This window comes from Pleurodeles waltl, chromosome 3_2, assembly GCF_031143425.1.
Source record: "Pleurodeles waltl isolate 20211129_DDA chromosome 3_2, aPleWal1.hap1.20221129, whole genome shotgun sequence".
In the NCBI taxonomy this organism is placed as follows: domain Eukaryota; kingdom Metazoa; phylum Chordata; class Amphibia; order Caudata; family Salamandridae; genus Pleurodeles; species Pleurodeles waltl.
This window is the reverse complement of record NC_090441.1, coordinates 89,746,531-89,771,540: the sequence shown is the minus strand read 5'-3', so window position 1 is coordinate 89,771,540 and position 25,010 is coordinate 89,746,531. Positions and strand designations below refer to the sequence as shown.

Here is a 25,010-nt window from a genome sequence, read left to right as displayed (position 1 = left end):
TCCCAGCACACTTCTCAGTCAAGTCAGCATCAATATCAGGCAAAAATTGGGGGGTAACTGCAACAGGGAACCATTTCCTTACAGTACCCAAATGAGGAGCGCTTTGTCGGTGTAAACCAAATCTTTTGATTTTCCCATTGACTTGCATGTCCATCCACTCCAACCACCCTCACCAACGTGGGATCCAGAGAGATGTCATAAAGCGATTGTCTAACAGCATCTGGGAAGAATTTTCCAAATCTTTCTGCAATTAGACATTTAGGTGCCATGTGCTCGGGCACCATGCTACTGCACCCATTCGACAATTCGTAATTTTTGAACTTCATGAAAATTGTATCTGAATGAGAAGGGGTACCCAGCATCCTTTCATACTTAGTTTTTTTTAAATGTCTTTTTATTTTATATTTTATTGCAACAACCACATTGTCATATAAGCAGCAACAACAATTAGATAGAGTACAATTATACGCTTTCTTACTAAGTTTTAATCATATTGAACAGTTATCATATTTCAGATGGGACATAAATGACATAAAGGCAATCAGTGGTAGTTTTTTATTGTGATGAAATTGAATATTTTGTTGGGTATTTTATTTATTGATGCTTGCTTATTAACGTTTTTGTATTCCTGACCCCACAGCTGGACTTATGCATGCAGCTAGACTTTCTCCTCTGCATGAATCCGCCTGCTTTCTTCTGCATGCTGCCTTTTTCCCCTGCTGATTCTTCCCAAATGACTTTACTTGATCATGATGAAAGACAGTCCTAACAATTCTCGTTTTTCACCCAAGAAGTCTGATGTCATCCTTCTGGAAGATTGTAGGCGAGAAGTTGATCAGCTGAAATTAGAATTGGAAAATGAAAAACTGAAAACGCAGGAGTTCCGCAGGAAGTTTGCGGTAGAAGTGAAGGGGATCAAAGAGGCAGCAGAGAAGGAAAAGCGTAAGTTGGTGGATGATCTACGGTCCAAATGGGAATTGCAGAAGACTCGCGAGTCACAGCATCTTAAAGATCTTATTGTGCGAGAGCGGGAGGTGGAGATTCGCCAGCTGCTGCGTTGGAAGGATGCAGAATTACGTGAGCTCCAGAGTTTTTTGGAGAAGGAGAGGAATGCTGCTGTCAGACAGGCACGAGATCTTCAGAAACAACTGGCTGAGGAGTTACTGAACAGGGGTTACTCAAGCAAATCTGGCAGCGTCCGTCGGCTGAGTGAAGGGGACTCTGGGGCGTCTGAGTGTCAGTGCAAGTTGCAAGATGTCTTGTCAAAGCTGCGATGGGAGATCGATGGAGAGCAAGCTGCTCGCATCAGGCACCTGAAAGTTGAACTTGATGTGGAGAGAAATCTCTTCCTAAAATACATTCTTGAAGGTTCTAAATGGGATTTTGCTGCCTTGCTGAAGAGCAAACCAAAGCCATTGACTAGTGTTGTGGGGAAGTTTGATTTGGAAAATAATTCCATAAATATCCAAGCTTGCAGACCACGCTCCCTTGAAAGTACAATATCTAAACCCCTCTCCCCATGCAGCACAGCATCTAGGCCTCGCTCCCTTGATGCCATTGTGCCTAAGACAGATTCAACAGATAGTGTTTTGGCTCAGCAAGAGTCCCCAGTGAACCTTGTAATTAAAGCAGTTGCTCCGAGAACCTCAGGTCTACCGCTGCTGAACTACACAGAAGATAACAATGAAGACTCTTCTGCCTGGATTGTTCTTAGTAAAGATTCTGAGCTTCAGTGTTTGAGCCCTGAACCACAGCAACAGCCTACATCACCTGAATGCAAGGAAGGTTGGCTGCCTCCTGTAGAAATGTTCTCTGTGAGAAGTACCAAGATTTTGGAGAAAAGTCATCATATGGAGCCGCAGTGGTTGGTGAGTTCAATCTTTATTTACGCTGAATACAGTGATTCTCCTTCTGGTGATCAAGAGTGCATATTAACTGCTTGTAATGAAGAAATTATTCAAAAACGAAAAAACACATCATTGTGTTTGTCACAACCTGGGGCCCCCCACCTGAGAGCTGTAGGGTTTGGATTTTTAACCCTCTGGTGTGATTTAATTCTGTGCTCCAACACAAATTAGAAATTCAGTTGGATTGAGACTACACAACCCACTAAGCAATACTGTGAGGGTGGTGTTCTCGGTTCACAATCCTACACACACATCTAGATAAGTTCAGGGATACAGCAGAACTCCAGACCCTCTTTCGTAAATGGATAACTCACTCAAAATAGCACTAAGAAACATTGGGTGAAACTTTCAAAATGTTTATTTCTAAAACCCAAATCTACTGGATAAAATATAAATAGTAACCACACAAAATGTGAAATTAAATGCAGTAATGCATTTTTAGCGAGCTAAAATAGGATGAACGTTACTAACACCATATCACTGCTTCTAACAGCTGTGCTAAAATGTAGTAGAAGTAGAAAATAGCAGGCCTATGAATTGAATTTCTTAAGCTTGAGTACACAGCATACCTAGTTTTAGTGAGAACTCTTTAGCTATTCTCTGACAACCCATGCCCAGGAGTGATAATCAGTGCCTAGCGAAGGCCACTACTCTGCCCAGATTTCTTAGCCCCTAAGCAGTCTGGTTTGCAGCAAAGTGGCTTGCCCTCTGGCTTGATACTTTCGTCACAAAGCCTCTCCAGACTATGGCTAAATTAAGGGGTTTTATAGCACCTAATTGCTGTTTTTTTTTTGTAATCTCATATTTATAAGTTTGACAACACTAACATCCCAATAAGACAAAATAAGTATGACGATTAATGCATCACCTAGGTTCACATGTAAACATTGTAGCCTCCACTGTAAGCATCCATATTAACAGGACAGTGATCATAAAGTAAATAGAAAAAATGTCAGCGTAGTCTACAGATATGGTGCCAACAAATGTTCACACTTGCAAACGAGAGAAGATAAGAGTTTTCAGAAAGGCATGCAAGAAAAATAGAAGAGATTTAACCCCTTCGCTGCCAGTTCTTTTACCCTGAGGTACCAGGCCCTTATTTGGCTATTTGAGGCAGTTCGTGCTTAGGCCCTCATAACTTTTTGTCCACATAAGCTACCCACGCCAAATTTGCGTCCTTTTTTTCCCAACATCCTAGGGATTCTAGACTTTGTGGGTTCCCCTGAAGGAGACCAAGAAATTAGCCAAAATACAGCAAAAAATGTTGTTTTAGAAAAAGAAAAAAAAAATGTGTTGGGGGGGGAAAGGGCTGCAGAAGAAGGCTTGTGTTTTTTTTCCCTGAAAATGGTATCAATAAAGGGTTTGCGGTGCTAAAATCACGGTCTTTCCAGCTTTCAGGAACAGGCAGACGTGAATCAGAAAACCCCATTTTTCAACACAATTTTGGCATTTTACTGGGACATACCCATGTTTACTATTTTTTTGTGCTTTCAGCCTCCTTCCAGTTAGTGGCAGAAATGGGTGTAAAACCAATGCTGATCCCAGAAAGCTAAACATTTCTGAAAAGTAGACAAAATTCTGACTTGAGCAAGTTATAATGTGTGTAGACCCTACAAGAGTTTCCTACATAAAATAACAGCTGAAATAAAAACAAATATTGAACCTGAGGTTGAAAACAAAAGGCAATTTTTCTCCACGTTTTCCTGCGATGTCAGATTTTCAAAGGCAATATACCGTTATGTCTGCTGGACTCACCTGGTTGTGGGGATATATAGGGCTTGTAGGGTCATCAAGAACCCTAGGTACCCAGAGCCAATAAATGAGCTGCACCTGGCAGTGGGTTTTCATTCTATACCGGGTATACAGGAATTCATGTACTGAAATATAAAGAGTGAAAAATAGGTATCAAGAAAACTTTTGTGTTTCCAAAATGGGCACAAGATAAGGTGTTGAGAAGCAGTGGTTCTCTTCCAGGGGATCCTCATCAATAGTCATAAACATTGAATATTCCCGCCCTTGTGCGGGGACCCCGGAGCATATATAAAAATACACACATATTATACATGTGTAAAACAGCAATGCAGACTATAATGTTAAAACAGGCTAAAATGCTTTATTTCTATGAAGTTTTTTTTTTTTTTTTTTTTTTTTTTTTATATTATAAAATTACAATAGAGAATAAATATCTACCCAAGCCCCCAAAACTGGGCTTAGGGAAGTAAGCAGCAGTAAACTCTAGAGAAAAAGAGAAAAAAACTGCATTGAAAAACAATGGAGCATTCTTCGCCAATAGGCTGCATGCAGGTTAACACAGGAGAACCATAAAAACTTTGGCACCGTGCCTTTAAGACCCTGAGCACCTCCAGTATCCCACCATGCCTCAGGGGTGAAGGAAAGGTGACAGTTGGTTCACAGTTAGGTCAGTTCTTTTTTCCGGCTTCTTCTGAGAGGATCCTGGAGCATTGAGCTCTCAGTTTTTCTGAGTTTTTCTCAGAAAAATCCTTTAAAAAAGCGTTTTTTCATTTTTCTCTCTGTGTATAGTGTGCCTGCCTCAGAGTCACTGCCCTGACACTTGTAAGCACTGCAAGAATATGTCAAAGAGGACTCTGAAGGACAGAGAAAAGATCAGGCTACATGGGCTTCAGGAGAGGCAGAAACCATCGTCCTCTTCACTTCCCAGACAACCAGCAGGCCATTCTCAGGAGAGAATGGCTAGGTCGACGTCAGCAGGTAGGAAAGTACCTGTTTGTTCCCCGTCGTCGCTACCACCGTCTCACCGGCATAGGTCGACGGCGACACACCCGACGTCGAAGGAGATGGCGTCGAGGGAACACCATCGCAGGGGCAGGTCTCCGTCGACGGCAGCCTGCCGATCGACGTCGAGCCATCGCCGGCGTGCCCGGTCGCCGCCAAAGGCTGTGCGCCCCCGACGTCAAGAGACACGGCGTCGAAATCGCCACGACGGCATGAGAGACATCCGCCGTCGGCTTCCCACCGCTCCACGTCGAGGCACACGACGGCGAACAGGTCGAGGTCCAAAGATCGCCGTTCGACGTCGAGACACTCTACGTCGAGGCACTCAACGTCGAGGCAAGAGCAACCGGTGGGGCGCCCTTCGACGTCGACACAGCCGTCGACGTCGACACAGGTTTTACCTGTCCCGCAGAGAGTAGAACATCGCCCCACGCCAGGCAAGGCCGCACCATCTCCAGTGGTCTCCATACCGAGCGACTCATCTCGTTCAAGAGCGGCATCATCTGGGCATGTCTCGCCCATCAATCTATCTCCTAGATGGCTAGAGAGCCTTAACAGACCAGCGGCCTCCCCGGATTCGCAATATTCGCGAATGTACTCGCCTACTGCCTCCCTGCCAAGAACGCCATCACGACAGCAAGGGCAGGACGGGCTCGTTCTGCTCCTCGTCAACCGGCCGCGAGGCCTGGGCGCTCTGCTACAGCGTCTCGCAGCAGGTCTCGTTCTCAACGACGATCCAGGTCTCGTTCACGAAGATGATCACCCTCTTGGTCGTTGTCAGGATCATCTTGTCGGGCGTTACTCCCCCACCCTAACAGATTCTCCACCTGCTAGGGTCTCACCGGTGGATGACATTACCACGTTTAACGAGGTGCTGTTAAGAGGAGCGCAGAAACTAAACATAGAGGTTCCAGAGCCATCTAGCTCCTCGTCAGTCATCTTTGAGACTCTACAACCGAGATCGGCATCAAAAAAGCTGCTGCCTCTAGTGCCTGGTTTGTTGCAGCCAACCATGGACACTTTTCTGGCCCCAGCCTCGCTCAAATCTGCCCCGGCTAGGATTCTCAAAAAATACAAGGCTCCCAAACAGGACCCTTTGTTCCTCAGGAAGGATCCGCCACCGGACTCGGTAATATTAGCCGCAGCCCGAAAGAACCACTCGGTGGCATCATCATCCACGGTCCCCCCGGATAAAGAGAGCAGGCATCTAGACTCTCTGGGGAGAAAGATATGTGGGACGGCGGCTTCGGCAATGAAAGTCTCCAGTGCTTCTGCACTCCTGGGCAGGTATGATCGTTCTCTGTGGGACTCTCTCAATAGATTCACAGAGAAATTGCCCAGAGAGGACAGACAAGATTTTCAAGAGATCCTGCAAGAAGGATGCCTGGTATCCAACCAGGTTATCAGCGCGGCAGCAGATGGGGCGGATTTAGCTGCACATGGGTACGTGCATGGAATCTGTGCAAGGAGGTCTTCCTGGCTGAAGCTCACTGGTTTAAAGCAGGAAGCACAACAACGCATCCTGAATCTCCCATTCACGGGGAACTCTCTATTTGGTGCCCATGCAGACGAGGAAATGGCCCGAATGAAGACTGAGGTGGATACCATGAGGGCAGTGGGTCTGGAAAGAAAGAAAGATTTCAGGCGGAGGTTAGGCCTTATGACAGGCGCCCTTTCCAGCAGAGGGTTCAAACCCCTCACTGGTCCCAAAGGTCACAGCAACGGCAGGGACGCCCTCTTTTTCAGCGAAGGAACACAAGGGAGCGAGGGTCAAGTAGACCTCCACAGTCCACTCCGAAAGCGCCGGCCAAACAATGAGATCTCGCTTTCCTCGACACTGTACACCACTCGGGTGGGGGGGAAGTATTACAGCTTATCTGCACGAGTGGCACTCTATCACAAGAGACAAATGGGTGCTCAATATTGTCGAACATGGCTACTCTCTTCTTTTCAAACACCTCCACCACACTTGCCACCAACCAAAGGCAATCCATCTCATCTCAGCCTGCTGCGCAAAGAGGCTCTCGCCCTCCTACAAAAGAATGCCATAGAAAAGGTTCCACCTGCGCACAGAGGAAAGGGGGTTTACTCCCGTTACTTTCTGGTGGCGAAGAAGGGTCGAGAGGGCGTTTTCAGGCCATTTCTGGACCTACGGCTGCTGAACAAATACATAAGGAAACAGAAGTTCAGGATGCTAGCGCTTCACCAGATTTTCCCTCAGCTACATCAGGGAGACTGGATGTGCTTCATCGACCTGCAGGATGCATATTTTCACATCCCAATAGCTCCCAAACATCGAAAATTCCTGCGCTTCCAAGTAGCGTTACAGCATTACCAGTTCAGAGTTCTACCATTTGGCCTGAAATCTGCCCCACGCGTCTTCTCGAAATGTATGGCAGTGGTAGCGGCGCATCTTCGAAAACAAAAGATATTCATATATCCATACCTAGACGACTGGTTACTGAAGGCTTCTTCTCCGGAGCAGGAGAGAAGCCATCGGGACATTGTGCTCGGAGTTTGCGAGTCTCTAGGTCTTCAGGTCAATTACCAAAAGTCAACCTTGATTCCAACACAGAACCTTCACTACCTGGGAGCTATCATAAACACAGAACTCCAAAGAGTGTATCCTTCAGAGGAACGACTATCCTCAATAGACAGGAAGTGTCAGGACCTGTTGAGAGCCAACGCACCTACGGCACGTCAGGTGACATCGCTGCTGGGCTCCATGGCATCATGCATTTTTATTGTCCCAAATGCCAGACTCCACATGAGGCCCCTCCAAGAGGCATTGGAGAGCAACTGGAGCCAAAGGACAGGTCGCTGGGAGGACAGAGTGCGACTACCGGCAGTAGCACTTCAGTCATTGAGATGGTGGATGCGCAGACCTCACCTGTCAGTGGGTGCTCCGTTTCACCAGGTAGTTCCATCCGACACTCTGGTAACGGATGCGTCTCTTCAGGGATGGGGGGCTCATCTGGGTCCCCTTCAAGCTCAGGGCCTGTGGTCAGACAAGGAAAAGCAGTACCACATCAATCTGCTAGAACTCAGAGCGGTCCATCTGGCTCTCAAGTCTTTCATACCAATAATTCAGGGGAAAACTCTCCTAATACAAACGGACAATACAACCACGATGTATTATTTGAACAAACAGGGGGGAACGAGATCCCTACCCCTATCTCGAGAGTCCCAAGCGATATGGCATTGGCTCCTGGCCAGAGGAATGTCACTTATAGCGGTTCACCTGCCAGGTCAACAAAACGTGGAAGCAGATTTTCTGAGCAGACACCTGGAGGACGTTCACGATTGGGTCGTACACGGCGAAGTCGCAGAATACATCTTCGCTCAATGGGGTCGGCCTCAACTGGACCTCTTCGCAGACGAAGTAAACAAGAAATGCCCAGACTTCGCATCCAGGTTCTACCGTCCGGGATCTCGAGGGAATGCCCTGTTGATCGACTGGTCAGGGATATTTCTCTACGCTTTTCCGCCGATTCCCCTCATACCAGCAGTGATCAACAAACTTTACAGATCCAGAACCAGAATGATTCTCATAGCGCCACAATGGCCCCGTCAATTCTGGTACACAGATCTCCTCAACCTATCGGAAAGACCTCACAGGAGGCTGCCGTGCAGAATGGATCTTCTGAGCAGAATGGAGGGTAGGATTCTACATCCCAACCTACCCTCTCTGAGCTTAACAGCATGGCTCCTGAATTCCTGCAGTATGGGCACCTAGGGCTCTCACAGGAGTGCATGAACATCTTGAAAGAGTCCAAACGGCCTTCCACGCGGCGTTCTTATGCTTTTAAGTGGAAGAGATTCTACATATGGTGCTGTCAACAAGGTCAGAATCCCATACGGGCTCAGGAGGATGTCATACTGTCCTATTTGCTTCATCTGGCAATGTCCGGTCTGCAGGTATCATCTATTAAGGTACATTTGTCTGCTATTACAGCCTATCGCAAGTCACCTTCTCAGGAATCCTTCTTTACGAAACCTGTAGTCAAGGATTTCCTAGAAGGTTTGAAAAAAGTTTTTCCGCCCATTCGGAGACCTTCTCCTCCATGGGAACTGAACATAGTATTGGCAAAACTTATGGGCCCTCCTTTTGAACCTATACATAAGGCCTCTTTACAACACCTTACGTGGAAGATGGCTTTTTTTAGTGGCCATTACTTCAGCGAGGAGGGTCAGCGAAATCCAGGCTTTGTCTTCCAAAGAACCGTACACGGTTTTTCATTACAATAGAGTGGTTCTGCGAACTCACCCATCTTTCCTTCCGAAGGTGGTGTCAGAATTCCATATCAATCAGACTATATCTTTACCGACTTTCTTTCCCAATCCGGAGACTCCGGCAGAGAAAGCATTGCACTCCTTAGACTTGAAAAGAGTGCTAAAATTTTATCTGGATAAGACAAAAATCGATTAGACACTCTAACCGCTTGTTTGTAAATTATTGTCATTTGAGGACAGGAGAGGCAGCATCTAAACGAACGATATCAAGATGGATAGTTTCTTGTATTGTTAATACTTACCAGCTGGCTAATAAACAATTACTAGCGAGGCCTAAAGCGCATTCCACAAGGGGAAAAGCGGCTACTGCTGCCCTCCTTAACAATGTTCCAATATCTGAGATTTGTAAGGCTGCTACATGGAAGTCTGTACATACGTTTACTAGACATTACTGTTTAGACTCCGATGCAAGAGCGGATGCCCAAGTGGGCCAGGCCTCTCTAAGAAATTTATTTGCATAATACGTATCTATTCCTGCACTTCTATTGGACAGTCCGCAGAGTTTAGAGATGGGCTTGCTAATCTATTCAATGTTTATGACTATTGATGAGGATCCCCTGGAAGAGAAGGATAAGTTACTTACCTGTAAATCCTAGTTCTCTTCCAGGGGTATCCTCATCAAAGTCATAAACAACCCACCCTCCTCCCCGGACGCACGTCTCCTAGAAGTGCAGGACAGACTGTATTTTGAATCAGTTACACAGATTGTCACCGTAAAAAAGAATTGACCTAACTGTGAACCAACTGTCACCTTTCCTTCACCCCTGAGGCATGGTGGGATACTGGAGGTGCTCAGGGTCTTAAAGGCACGGTGCCAAAGTTTTTATGGTTCTCCTGTGTTAACCTGCATGCAGCCTATTGGCTAAGAATGCTCCATTGTTTTTCAATGCAGTTTTTTTCTCTTTTTCTCTAGAGTTTACTGCTGCTTACTTCCCTAAGCCCAGTTTTGGGGGCTTGGGTAGATATTTATTCTCTATTGTAATTTTATAATATAAAAAAAAAAATAACTTCATAGAAATAAAGCATTTTAGCCTGTTTTAACATTATAGCCTTCATTGCTGTTTTACACATGTATAATATGTGTATTTTTATATATGCTCCAGGGTCCCCGCACAAGGGCAGGAACATTCAATGTTTATGACTTTGATGAGGATACCCCTGGAAGAGATCTAGGATTTACAGGTAAGTAACTTATCCTTATTTGCACATCTCTGAATTCCATACTACCATTTGAATTACAGGGCATTTCTAAAATATACGTCTTTTTTACACACTGTCTTACATTTGGAAGGGAAAAATGTAGAGAAAGCCAAGGGGCAGTAACACTTGTTTTGCTATTCTCTGTTCCCCCAAAGCCTCCCGATAAAAATGGTACCTCACTTGCGTGGGTAGCCTAATGCTTGCGACAGGAAGCACAACATTGACACATCACATTTTTACATTGAAATCTGACGTGTTTTTTGCAAAGTGCCTAGCTGTAAATTTGGGCCTCTAGCTCAGCCGGCACCTAGGGAAACCTACCAAACCTGGGCATTTTCGAAAACTAGACACCTAGGGGAATCCAAGATGGGGTGACTTGTGGGGCTCTCACCAGGTTCTGTTACCCAGAATTCTTTGCATGCCTCAATTTGGCCCAAAAAATACTTTTTCCTCACATTTTGGGGACAGAAATTTCTGGAATCTGAGAGGAGCCACGAATTTCCTTCCACTCAGCGTTCCCCCAAGTCTCCCGATAAAAATGGTATCTCACTTGGGTGGGTAGGCCTGCTGCCCGCAAAAGGAAATGCCCCAAAACACTACGTGGAAACATCAACACATCAAAGTTCTCATATACTATACTACCAGTTTTTTTTAGGGGGGCGGGGGGCTGGAAGACCTGCAGCCATATAGGGAAACCTACCAAACCCCAACATTTCTGAAAACGAGACACCCAAGGGAATCCAGGGAGGTGTGACTTATGTGGATCCCCCAATGTTTTCTTACCCAGAATGCTCAGCAAACCTCAAATTTAGCTGCTAAATCAATTTTTTCCCACATTTCTGTGTGGGATCACCGAACTGGGACAAATTTCCTACCACGCAACGTTCCCCTCAGTCTCCCGGTAAAAATGATACCTCACTTGTGTAGGTGGGCCAAGTGTCTGTGACAGTGAAAAGCCGAAAACATGTTAAAATTGAGGGGGAACCAAAGCGGGTCCAAAAGTGCAGTTTGGAGAAAAAAAAATGTACGCGCGGATGGTGGAGCCACATGCATCTTGGATCCGTGCTGGCGCCGGATCAGGGTGATGGATTCGAAAGGAGTCAACCTTCCTCTCCTGCTCCTCGTCAGGTGTTGAAGCCGGTGTCTTCAACGTCTGCAAATTCCATGTCGACGCCAAGGTTGGAGGCTCGATTGAGGTCACCAAGGAAGGCCTTGCGTCTCTTGGAGGAGGAAGAATATCAAAGGCAGTTGTTGGAGGAAAGAGAGACTGTCGAGCCTTTGGGAGAGTATCCGGGCCTGGAGTCGGCCAGTAGGCTGGATACTTCCCCGGAATGGGGCTTGTCTTCACCGGGGGAATTTACGGAGGAGGTAGCTTCTTTTCACACAGTGATCAGGAAGGCTGCAGACTTTTTAGAACTTCCATTTCCTGCTGCGGAAGTTAAAACGAACATTTTAACGGAGGTGCTGCATCCTTCTTCGGCTTCTGCAGACCATTGCTTCCTTTCAATGAGGCTCTTGCGGAACCCATATTAGAACTTTGGAGGAAGCTGGTATCGTCGCCTGCGGTGAATAGAGCCATGGCAAGGAGATGTAGAGTAGCGCCTGGTGATCTGGGGTTTTTATCACAACATCCTACCCTGGAGAGTTTGGTGGACCAGGCCTCTTGCTCTACAAGCTCTGCTCCGGGCTCCTTCTCTGTGATTCTATCTGACAGGGAATCCAAGAGGATGGAACAATCCACAAATAAGACTTTTTCATCTTGCAGCATGGCTCTCAAGGCTGCAAATGCTATCTGTGTGCTGGGTAGTTATGTCTATGCCCTCATGGACTCCGCGAAAGCCATGGTTCCTGATCTGCCGCAAGATGTACAGAGACCATTTGGGGAACTCCAGTCTGATGTGCAGGCTGCGGCGAAACAAATAATTCAGTCTGGCCTGGACTCTACGGACTCGGTGGCCAGGGCAATGAGTACATTTATTGCTACCAGGAGGCACGCTTGGTTGAGGTCCTCTGGGTTTTCTTCGGATGTACAGACCACCTTGTTGGATTTGCCATTTGATGTGGAAAAACTGTTTAGAGATCAAGCGGACTCTGCCCTAGAGTGCTTTAAAGATAGCCGGGCAACGGCAAAGTCTTTAGGATTGCAAGCCTCCTCTGCTACCCCTATTAGGTCCTTTTGTAGATTCAGGGGGTTTGGACGTGGGGCAGTTTATCAAGGGAGACTCCAGTCCTTGGTCCAGCAGCCTACCAGCCTCCCATATCTGTCCTTTAGAGGGCGGGGAGGGTTAAAACAAGAGGGGCCACCCAGCAGCACCCTACGTCATCCTCTTCCTCTGGAGGACAACAGCAAGGGAAGTTGCCCTAGTTTTCTCCCCTTTGTCGACCATACTTCTCCTGTAGGGGGAGATTACATCTTTTTCTCCATGAGTGGGAGTTAGTTACATCGGACTCATGGGTTCTAAATATTGTGAGAAAAGGATATGCTCTCCCTTTTCAGGAGTTTCCTCCTCCCATCCCTCCCCGTCCCTCGTTTTGTTCAGAAGACCATCTCCTGTTACAGCAGGAAGTTCAGACCTGATTGTCAAAAGGTGCAGTGGAGTTGGTTCCAGAGCAGGAAAGGGGTCATGGTTGTTATTCAAGATACTTCCTGATCCCCAAGAAGGACGGTCGTTTGAGACCATTCCTAGACCTGAGGATTTTGAATTGGTTCCTCAAACAGGAGAAATTCAAAATGCTGACTCTAGCGCAGGTGCTTCTGGCGTTCAACAAAGAGGATTGGATGGTGTCTGTCGACTTGCAAGATGCGTATTTTCATATCCCTGTACTCAAGTCGCACAGGAAGTATCTCCGGTTTGTGGTGGGGTCGCAACACTACCAGTTTGCGGTCCTTCTGTTTGGTCTTACTTCAGCACCTCGAGTCTTAACAAAGGTGATAGCAGTGGTGGCAGCAAGTCTCAGAAGGGAAGGGATATCGGTAGTCCCTTACCTGGACGATTGGTTGATCAAAACCAGGTCTCTAGAGCTTGTGTTGCTTCACTTGCGGATGACAACTCAGTTGTTGTTCAGGCTGGGTTTTTCAATCATTGTACCCAAATCTTACCTGGAGCCCTCAACGCCTCCTGTTCATAAGGGCAGTACTGGACACAACATTGAATCAGGCCTATCCTCTGCCTCAGCGGATTCAGGACCTTCAGGCGTTGATTCCAATGTTTGAAAATGGAGCGGTTGTTCCAGTCCTCAAGGTCTTACGCCTGCTCGGTCTGTTCGCTTCTTGCATTCTGTTGTCACTTATGCACGTTGGCACATGAGGGCTCTCCAATGGTGCCTCCGCAGGCAGTGGATTCAACACAAAGGGGATTTCGAGGAGTCGATAACGATCTCCAGAGACGCTGCAGCGGATTTGCGATGGTGGGCTGTGAACGGCAACCTTTCGCAGGGAAGGCTGTTTTCACTGCTGCCGTCGGTGGCTACGGTCATGACGGATGCTTCCACTCTAGGGTGGGGAGCTCATCTGGGGGACCTGGAGATCAAGGGTCGTTGATCTCCAGTGGAAAAGACTTTTCATATCAATCTGTTGGAATTTCGGGCGATGAGCTTGGCTCTCAAGGCCTTCCTCCCCTCCCTTCGTGGTCAGTCAGTTCAGGTCCTGACAGACAACACTACCACAATGTGGTATATAAACAAGCAGGGAGGAGTAGAGTTGTATCTTCTCTGCAGAGAAGCTCTGCGTCTCTGGTATGGCTTCAGGATCATCGGATTTGCTTGATAGCAAATCATCTGGCCGGGGTGTTCAACGTGCGTGCGGACTCAGTCTGCTCTTTTCGGCCGATCACAAGTGGCGTCTCCATCCGGATCTGGTCCTGCACATCTTTCAGATGTGGGGTTCTCCGGTGATAGATCTGTTTGCCACTCGGGAGAACGTGCACTGCCAGTCATTCTGCAGCCTCCAGTATCCGGTGCAAGGAGCGTTGGGGGACTCGTTTCAGATGTCCTGGTACGGCCAGTTGTTTTAAGTGTTCCCCCCCATACCCTTGATTCCTCGGGTTCTGAGGAATATTCGCCAAGACTGGGCCCAAGTCCTCTTAATAGCTCCGGATTGGCCAAGAAGGGTGTGGTACACAGACCTTCTCCAACTCTCACTGTGACCACCGCTCCGTCTCCCTCACAGGGCAGACCTCCTCTCGCAGTTGCAGTCGCAGGGGCAGGTTCTACACCCTCACCTCCAGAGCCTGCACATTCATGCCTGGGGATTGATCCGTGCAACCTGAGTTCCTTTTCTCTCCCACCGGATGTAGTGGATGTTGTTTTATCGGCCAGGCGACACTCTACTAAGACCATTAATGCCGGTAGGTGGGCAAAATTTGTGGTTTGGTGTGGAGAGAGACAGATTGATCCCTTGAAGGCCCACCTTTCTGATATTTTATTATTCGCTTTGGAACTAGCAAAGAATGGTTGTGCAGTGGCTACGGTTAAGGGTTATTTAGGTGCTCTGTCGGCCTTTCTTTGCCTCCCGGATCAGCCGTCATTGTTTAAATCACCTATTGTAGTTAGGTTTCTTACAGGTTTACTTAATACGTTTCCTCCCACTCCTTTTCATGTGCCTCAGTGGAACCTAAATCTTGTTGTGACCTTTTTAATGGGGGTCACCTTTTGAGCCCATGCACTCTTGCCCGTTAAGGTTTTTAGTGCTTAAGACAGTTTTTCTTGTTGCCATAACCTCGGCTAGGCGGGTTAGTGAGCTCCAAGCTCTTTCTGTTAAACCTCCCTTTACCTTGTTTTTCCCAGATAAAGTGGTGTTGAAAACCAGGGCGGCTTTCCTGCCAAAAGTTGTCACTCCTTTTCATATAGGGCAGACTATTACCATTCCATCTTTCTACCCTCCACCTCACTCATCGAAGGAGGATGAAAGGCTTCACCGGTTGGACCCTGAAAGGGCACTTAGTTTTTACATTGAAAGGACGAAGGACTTTTGCCTGGAAGATCAGCTGGTCGTGGGGTATGTTGGACAGAGGAAGGGCAGAGCAGTCCATAAAAGAACTATCTCCAGGTGGGTTATCCTTTGTATCAAGATCTGCTACTCGCTGACGAAAAAGGTTCCCCCTGAAGGTATCAGAGCCCACTCCACCAGGGCTAAGTCTGCTACTTTAGCCCAGGCAAGCGGGGGGGGGGTTCAGGTGGTGGATATTTGCAAGGCAGCAACTTGGGTGTCCCTCCATACCTTTGCAAAGCATTACTGCTTGGACTCGGAGGGATGACCATTTTGTACGATCTGTTTTGCAGGATTTCTTGGTGTTATCAGACAGGCACCCACCTCCGAGCGCGGTACTGCTTTGGTACTCCATCAGAAGAACAAGTTACTTACCTTCGGTTACGCTTTTTCTGGAGGCTACAATAGCTACCTTTGGATTTCTCACAGTCCCACCCGCCTCCCTGTTGCCTGTCTGATTGCACTAGGATATGTAATGTATAGGTGCATTTATATTTTGATATTTTTTCTGTTTATAGAAATGATTGTTTTGATTATGTTGTATCATGAAGGCTTTATGTATATATGTATTTATTGGTGGTATTCTGGAGTCGGTTCTCACCTGTTCGCCTCAAAGACACGTGAAAAATGGGTGAAACTGACGTCAGCGAGGACCTTTTTATTGGCACGGTGACGTAAGACGGAGTCGCGTGGAGCCGTGCAATTGTGACGTCCTCATCGACGTGGAGAGCTGGGAAGAAGATTTTCCATCGTATGCTGGCGCAAGGTAGCTATTGTATCCTCCAGAAAAAGCGTTACCGAAGGTAAGTAACTTGTTCTTTGCCCCCCCGTGGGAAGCGGCCTTTGGCCAAGGGGCCGCTCCCCTTATGTATAAACATAAATAAAAAAACAAAATTCCCTAGTGTCTAGTGGTTTCTGCCCCCCTTAGGGGCAGATTGGCGTAATAAAAATAGGCCGATCTGCCCCTAAAAGTAAATTTGCCTAAGGGGTCGCTCCCACCATAAAAAAAATCCCTGGTGTCTGTTGGTTTCTGCGCTCCCCACCCCACCCCGGCCAGATGGGCCTAATTATAAAAGACTGATCTGTCCCCGGGGTGGGAGGTGGCAGAAATCCCCTGGGGAGCGGCTCTTGCCCAAGGGGCCGCTCCCCTTATTGACCTGTTACCCCCATTTTTACCTGTATGTCAGTATGTTTTTGACTGTCTCACTGGGATCCTGCTGGTCAGGATCCCAGTGCTCATAATTTATGGCCTTATGTGTATGCCTGTGTAGTGCCTAACTGTTTTACTGAGGCTCTGCTAACCAGAACCTCTGTGCTTATTATGCTCTCTCTGCTTGTAAGTTTGTCACTGTAGGCCAGTGACTTCATTTACCAATTTCAATTGGCATCCTGGACCTCCCCTTATAAGTCTTAGTGTTTGGTACTTACGTACCCAGGGTATTGAGGTTCCAGGAGATCCCTATGGGCTGCAGCATTTCTTTTGCCACCCATATAGAGATCAGACATTTCACTCAGGCTGCAGTGGCAGTCCTGTGTAAGAATTAACGTCCACGTTATTTCACAGCAATTTTACACTACACTTAAGTAACTTAAAAGTCACCCATATGTCTAACCTCACTTGCTGAAGGTTAGGTGCAAAGTTACTAAGTGTGAGGGCACCCTTGCAGTAGAAAAGATGCCTCAACATAGTTCAGGGCCATTTCCCCGGACTTTGTGAGTGCAGGAACACCATTACACATGTGTACTACATATAGGTCAATACCTATATGTAGCTTCACAATGGTAACTCTGAATATGGCCATGTAACATGTCTAAGATCATGGAATTGTCCCCCCCATTCCAAATCTGGTATTGGGAAGCCAATTCCATTCATCCTGGGGGCTCCACCATGGTCCCCCAGTACTGCCAAACCAGCTCTCTGAGGCTTGCACTGCCGCTACAGCTGCTGCCACCTCACAGAAAGGGTTCTGCCCTCCTGGGGTCTGGGCAGCCCAGTCCCAGGAAGGCAGAACAAAGCATTTTCTCTGAGAGCAGGGTGCTACACCCTCTCTCTTTGGAAATAGGTGTTAAAGGCTGAGGAGAGGTAGCCTCCTCCAGCCTCTGGAAATGATTTGAAGGGCACAGATGGTGCCTTCCTTGCATAAGCCAATCTACACCGGTTCAGGGTTACCTTCTCCCCTGCTCTGGCACGAAACTGGACAAAGGAAAGGGGAGTGACCACTCCCCTGTCCATCACCACACTAGGGGTGGTGCCCAGAGCTCCTCCAGTGTGTCCCAGACTTCATCCATCTTGCTTTGCAAGGTGTGGGGGGCACTCTGGAGGCCTGAGTGGTCAGTGCCAGTAGGTGACGTCAGAGAGACCCCTCCTGATAGGTCTTTAGCTGATAAGGTAGCCAATCCCCCTCTCAGGGCTATTTATGGTCTCTCCTGTGGGTTCTCTTCAGATTTTGCTTGCAAGTTTCCTTTAGGAATCCTCTGCAAAAACTTCAGACTCTTCTGATCTCTGATCAACCGCAGCCAGTAACTGCAACAAAGTGTCTACAAGAGACACTTTTCTTCAGCAACCTCAGCTCCAAGTCAGCAACTGCAACAGTTTCCACGGTGTGCACGCTCTGGGGACTCCATGTCTTCATCCTGCACCAGAAGACCCGAAGAAATCTCCTGTGGAGTGAAGGAGTCACTCCTCTGCTCCAAGCAGGCTCCTTCCAAGATGATGACCGGTACCCTGGGACTCCTCTCACAGCGATGAGTGTGCTCCTATGGTCACAGAGGATTGACATCATCGACATAGATTGTAGGAGGTAAGACCTTGCCTTCCCCGAGAGTGACGGTACCCCTGTGTACTGCGTCTTCTTTGCCTCCTGAGGCCTCTGTGCACTGTTTGCAAAATTCCTTCATGCACAGCCTGGCCCAGGTCCTCAGCACTCCATCCTGCGACGCTCAACTCCTTGAGTTGTTCTCCAGCGTGTGGGACCACCTTCTTTTGCTGTGCTGGATCAACCACATTTTGCACCTCCTTTGAAACCAGATCCTGTGACTCCTGGGGGTGCTGGCTGCCATCCTAAGGGCTTTCTAAAGTGCTGAGAGCCCCCTCTTCCTTCTCGGAGTTGAGGCCCCCAGATCCCTCTTGGGTACATCCAGTGCCATGGTGGGGTAATTTACTTACCTTTACTGTATTCTTACTCTCCCAGCCATTCTGCACACACTACACTTGTATAGGGGGGAATTCGTGATTCACATTCCACTTTTGTGGTGTTGCCCCTAGACCTATTCTCTTCCATTGTATTCTATAGCATTTCCTATTGCTTGCATTGTTCTATGAGTGTTTACTTGTCTAATTTTGGTGCCTAGTGTATAATACTTACCTCCAGAAGGAGTATTGTCTCTTAAGATATTTTTGGTACTGTCTCACCCAAATAAATACCTTTCTCTTCCAGGGGATCCTCATCAATAGTCATAAACATTGAATATTCCCGCCCTTGTGCGGGGACCCCGGAGCATATATAAAATACACACATATTAACATGTGTAAAAAACAGCAATGCAGGCTATAATGTTAAAAACAGGCAAAAATGCTTTATTTCTATGAAGTTTTTTTTTTTTAATATTATAAAGCTACAATAGAGAATAAATATCTACCCAAGCCCTTCAAACTAGGCTTAGGGAAGTAAGCAGCAGCAAATTCTAGAGAAAAAGAGAAAAAACTGCATTGAAAAACAATGAAGCATTCTTAGCCAATAGGCTGCATGCAGGTTAACACAGGAGAACCATAAAAACTTTGGCACCGTGCCTTTAAGACCCTGAGCACCTCCAGTATCCCACCATGCCTCAGGGGTGAAGGAAAGGTGACAGTTGGTTCACAGTTAGGTCAGTTCTTTTTACGGTGACAATTTGTATAACTGATTCAAACACAGTCTGTCCTGCACTTCTAGGAGACGTGCGTCCGGGGAGGAGGGTGGGTTGTTTATGACTTTGATGAGGATACCCCTGGAAGAGAACTAGGATTTACAGGTAAGTAACTTATCCTTCTCTTCCAGGGGATCCTCATCAATAGTCATAAACATTGAATAGATTAGCAAGCCCATCCCTAAACCCAGCGGACTGTCCGATAGAAGTGCAGGAATAGATATGTCTTACGCAAATAGATTTCTTAAAGAGGCCTGCCCCACTTGGGCATCCGCTCTTGCATCTGAGTCTAAACAATAGTGTCTTGTAAACGTATGGACAGACTTCCATGTAGCAGCTTTACAAATCTCAGATATCGGAACATTGTTAAGGAGAGCAGCAGTAGCCGCTTTACCCCTTGTGGAATGCGCTCTAGGCCGCGCTAGCAATTGTCTATTAGCTAGCTGGTAAGTATTAACAATGCAAGAAACTATCCATCTTGATATTGTTCGCTTAGAAGCTGCCTCTCCTGTCCTTAAATGACCATAGTTTACAAACAAGCGGTTAGAGTGTCTAATCGATTTTGTCTTGTCCAGATAAAATTTCAGCACTCTTTTCAAGTCTAATGAGTGCAATGCTTTCTCTGCCGGAGTCTCCGGATTGGGAAAGAACGTCGGTAAAGTTATGGTCTGATTAATATGGAATTCTGACACCACCTTCGGAAGGAAAGATGGGTGAGTTCGCAGAACCACTCTATTGTCATGAAAAACCGTGTACGGTTCTTTTGCAGACAAGGCCTGGATTTCACTGACCCTCCTCGCTGAAGTGATGGCCACTAGAAAAGCCGTCTTCCACGTAAGGGGTTGTAAAGAGGCCTTATGGATAGGCTCGAAAGGAGGGCCCATAAGTTTTGCCAGGACTATGTTCAGTTCCCATGGAGGAGAAGGCCTCCGAATTGGCGGAAAAACTTTCTTCAAACCTTCTAAGAAATCCTTGACTACAGGTTTTGTAAAGAAGGATTCCTGAGAAGGCGATTTGCGATAGGCAGTAATAGCAGACAAATGTACCTTAATAGATGATACCTGCAGACCGGACTTCGCTAGATGAAGCAAATAGGACAGTATGACATCCTCCTGCGCCCGTATGGGATTATGACCTTTCTGACAGCACCATATGTAGAATCTCTTCCACTTAAAAGCGTAGGAACGCCGCGTGGAAGGTCGTTTGGACTCTTTCAAGATGCTCATGCACTCCTGCGAGAGTCCTAGGTGCCCATACTGCAGGAATTCAGGAGCCATGCTGTTAAGCTCAGAGAGGGTAGCAGAAATGCTGAGAAAGACATCAAAGGAAAGGCCTTTCCTTTACTTTGATGCCTTTCTCGGCCCCTTCAGTGATCGGAGGAGAAATGCAAAAGTATTTCTCCTCCGATCAGTGCTGGAAGCTGAGCTTACAGCGCGGAGGGGCAGGCCTCTGATGTCCTCAGACGCCACAGGAGGGTCAGGGGTATAAGGGGAAGCGATTCCCCTTCCATCCCTGCACAGGGGAGGGGGGTACAGGCCCCCGGTGGGAGCGCTAGCGCTTCCCCCGTGGTCCCCTAGCTGGACGTAATGGTTACGTCCTGGGCACCTGAGCGGTGCTGCCCAGGACGTAACCGTTACGTCCAGGGCACCCGAGGGGTTAAAGGGGCTGTGTCACAGTATTCATGATAGTTTATCTGCCCATCAGTGGGATCAGGAATCACTTTGCTCCAGGGCTTCCCATTTTGTGGGCAGTGCCTTGTTTCCCTCTTTACTCCTTTTCCTGGGAGAAATGTTCTGTCTTTTTTACAAGTTTATTTGATTGCTTTATTTAAATAAGCCATAAACAATTTGTGTCTTGAACGTGTGACTCCTACTTTCGATTCCTGTGTATAGCTGACTTCAACTTATTCATCTGTTAATCACCAGGGTTCATTCTGTGAGCATGCTGCATTAAGAGTATTTTTTGAAGGGAAAATTCTCAAGTTGCAAGTTAAGAACTCTATCTGAAGCAGACTAATAACACCTGATACATCAGTACTTATGCTGTAAAGATGAACCTTTTGTTCCCCAGCATTGGCTCTTTAATATATTCACATGGTTGAATCCTTCCCCATACGTCAGGCTGGGAATCCCTTGTACCTTAAAATAGCAGTATACAATGTAAAAATATATACACTATAGGCCTGAAGCAACATAGCATGTTAGGTAACACGTACACCGCATTTGAAAAGACCCAAACTTCAGCCAGTGAAGTAGACGCTTAAGCACTCCTACTCCCCATAGAGGCCAGAGCTGAGTGATGCAAAAATAATGAGCCCTTTCACCTTTGTCTGCTACTCTTATCTTAAATTATCATCCTTGTTCTAGATCATGGATACTCAAAGTACGGCCCGCGGGCCTCATGCGGCCCCTCTGACCTTTACATGTGGCCCCTTGGGCAACAGGAGCACTGGGCAGCTGTTTGCTCGACTCCGCACTAACAATAAAAATATTAAGTAGACACACAATCATTTATTTCAAACTTATTTGGTGTTAAAGAAAAGAAGTAACTAGGGACTCCTGCACTTAACTTTAGAAACGCCTTCATTTTTAAAGACATCTTGCAGCTCAAGTGTAAAACTAAGACAGTCTCTTCAAAATTAAAAAAGGGTATTTAGTTAACATTCAGAAATTTTTTGCCTTAGTACAATTTATTTTATCAATGCATTGAGATGTATTCATTTAAAAGTACTATTTTTCATACATAAATTTGGAAACATAAATTCTCTCGTAAGGGATTTCCATGTATAGTCATAAGCACTGAATAGTTCCGCGCGCCTGCGGGGACCCCGGAGCACTGATGTGAAGTATATTCTTAAGTGCAGATACCAGCCCTTTGAAAAAGGTCTGTCAAAAACCACTTAATATAACACTGTGCAGCCTATGTGATCAGCTACACAGGCCAAATTGTTGAAAAGAAAGCAGCTGTAGTGTAAATTCACATTCAAACACCTATTTATTCTAGAAATGTAATAAAAAATACATTCTCATACTTTATTTACACCTCTCATGAGATTAAAACAATGCAGGACAGTGTAGCCCATAGGCTGCCATTATACAGAATGTAAATAGAGCTGTGCCTTTAAGAAAGTAAAGTCTTCCTGTATCCCATCATACACAGCAAAAGGCAGTTGCCTCCGTTCTTTTTGAAGGCTTGTAACCTGACATGAAGGAACAAAACATTCGTTGGAGTACCAGCCTCGATACTACTATGGCAACTTTTTCTATGTCAACTCCACCGGGGAGGAGGGAGGGTTGCTTATGAAAGCAGTAGAGAAAATCTTTTCATTTTTTTCCTTCGTTGTAGTCAGTGTTAAAAACACATTCATTTTCATAGCTCATTAGCTTCATTATAAAAGACCCAAAGTACAGCCAATCGGGCGAGACCACCTGTAGGAAGTTGGCTCTGTATACTATTTCAGAGTAAGAAATAGTGTGCACAGAGTCCAAGGGTTCCCCTTAGAGGTATGATAGTGGCAGATAATTCCAATGCTGTATTTTGTGGTAGTGTGGTCGAGCAGTAGGCTTATCAGAGGGTAGTGTTAAACATTTGTTGTACAAATACAGGCAATAAATCAGGAACACTCACTCAGACTTACTCCAGGCCAATAGGTTTTTATATAGAAAAATATATTTTCTTAATTTTATTTTTAGAACCACAAGTTCAAGATTTGAAGTAAATAAATAAAATGCAAGGTACTCCACACAGGTAAGTTAGGAACTTTGAATTAGAGCAATAACATATACAGTTTTTGTAAAAATTGCAATAATCTATTTTAAAAGTAGACAGTGCAAAAATCTACAGTTCCTGGGGGAGGTAAGTATTGGTTAGATTGTGAGGTAAGTAAGACACCTTCAAGTCTCACTTCCTGGGCATAGGCAGCCCACCATTGGGGGTTCAAGGCAACCTCAAAGTTACCACACCAGCAGCTCAGGACTGGTCAGGTGCAGAGGTCAAAGAGGTGCCCAAAACACATTGGTGCCTATTGAGAACAGGGGTGCTCCGGTTCCAGTCTGCCAGCAGGTAAGTACCTGCGTCCTCAGGGGGCAGACCAGTGGGGTTTTGTAGAGCACTTGGGAGTGGACACAAGTAGGCACACAAAACACACCCTCAGCGGCACAGGGGCGGCTGAGTGCAGTGTGCAAAGCAGGCGTCTGGTTTTGAATAGGTTTCAATGGAGGGACCGGGGGGGTCACTCTAGCGGTGCAGGCAGGCACAGAGGGGGCTTCCCAGACCAGCCACCACCTGGGCTAGGCAGAGGGTTGCCTGGGGGGGTCACTTCTACACTGAGGTTCGGTTCCTTCAGGTCCTGGGGGCTGCCTGTGCAGTGCTTGGTCCGGGCAGGGGGAACCTCTGTATTCTCTCTGCAGGTGTCGCTGTAGGGGTGCAGAGGGGGGTCGTCTCGGGCTACTCACGGGGTCGCAGTCACTGGGGAGTCCTCCCTGTGGTGTTGGTTCTCTGGATCTCGAGGCGGGGGTCTCGGGTGCAGAGTGTGAAGTCTTACGCTTCCGGCGGGAAGAGTGAGGTCTTTAAAGTTGAAGAAAAGTTGCAAGTTTGTTGCAGGTTGTTGAGTAGAGCCGCTGCTCACAGGAGTTTCTTGATCCTGGGGGTCAGGGCAGTCCTCTGAGGCTTCAGAGGTCACTGGTCCTTGTTGGATACGTCGCTGGTTGCAGCTTTTCGACTCAGGAGACAGGCCGGTAGGGCTGGGCCAAAGCAGTTGTCTGTCGTTTCTGCAGGCTTGTAGGTCAGCAGTCCATCTTTGTAGTTCAGGTTGCAGGAATCTGATTTCCTGAGTTCTTGGTTTCCCCTAAATACTAAATTAGTGGTGTGTTTAGGTCTGGGGGCAGTAGCTACACCCTCTTTGTGCAGCCTCCCTGTGGGGAGGGGGGCACGTACCTAATCCTATTGGGGGAATCCTCCAAACTTAAGATGGAGGATTTCTAAAGGCAGGGGTCACCTCAGCTCAGGGCATCTTAGGGGCTGTCCTGACTGGTGGGTGACTCCTCCTTGTTTTTCTCATTATCTCCCCTGGACTTGCCGCCAAAAGTGGGGGCTGTGTCCATGGGGCGGGCATCTCCACTAGCTGGAGTACCCTGGGGCATTGTAACACGAAGCCTGAGCCTTTGAGGCTCACTGCTAGGTGTTAGTTCCTGCAGGGGGGAGAGGTGTGAAGCACCTCCACCCAGAGAAGGCTTTGTTTCTGGCCTCAGGACACAAAGGCCCTCACCCCATGTGGTCAAACTCGTCTCTCAGCAGCAGGCTGGCATAGACCAGTCAGTCCTGCACTGAAGGACTGGTTAAAATACCCGGGGGCATCTCTAAGATGCCCTCTGTGTGCATTTTTAATAAATCTAACACTGGCATCAGTGTGGGTTTATTATTCTGAGAAGTTTGATACCAAACTTCCCAGTATTCGGTGTAGCCATTATGGAGCTGTGGAGTTCGTTTTTGACAAACTCCCAGACCGTATACTTAATATGGCGACACTGTACTTACAATGTCTAAGAGTAGACTTAGCCACTGTAGGGGCATATTGCTCATGCAGCTATGCCCTCACCTGTGGTATAGTGCACCCTGCCTTAGGGCTGTAAGGCCTGCTAGAGGGGTGATTTACCTATGCCACAGCCAGTATTTTGTGTGCATGTCACCCTGAGGGGGATGCCATGTCGACTTTGCCTTGTTCTCCCCACCAACACACACAATCTGCAATGGCAGTGTGCATGTGTTAGGTGAGGGGTCCCTAAGGGTGGCACAACACATGCTGCAGCCCTTAGAGACCTTCCCTGGTTACAGGGCCCTTGGTACCCTGGTACCTTTTACAAGGGACTCATCTGTATACCATAGGTGTGCCAATTGTGGAAACAATGGTACATTTTAAGTGAAAAAACACTGGTGCTGGGGCCTTGTTAGCAGGGTCCCAGCAC

At 47.0% G+C, this 25,010-nt stretch overlaps 1 protein-coding gene across 1 annotated transcript in view; it reads left to right on the top strand.

The window, feature by feature from the left end:
* Positions 1–645: 645 nt before the first annotated feature.
* The window catches only part of TSPOAP1 (TSPO associated protein 1), a 2,439,191-nt gene continuing 2,414,826 nt past the window's right edge, over positions 646–25,010 (top strand). The window contains exon 1 of the mRNA XM_069226865.1: positions 646–1,868. Coding sequence (XP_069082966.1) covers positions 750–1,868 — 1,119 coding nt within the window. The 5' untranslated portion in view covers positions 646–749. The remainder of the gene's footprint in view (positions 1,869–25,010) is intronic.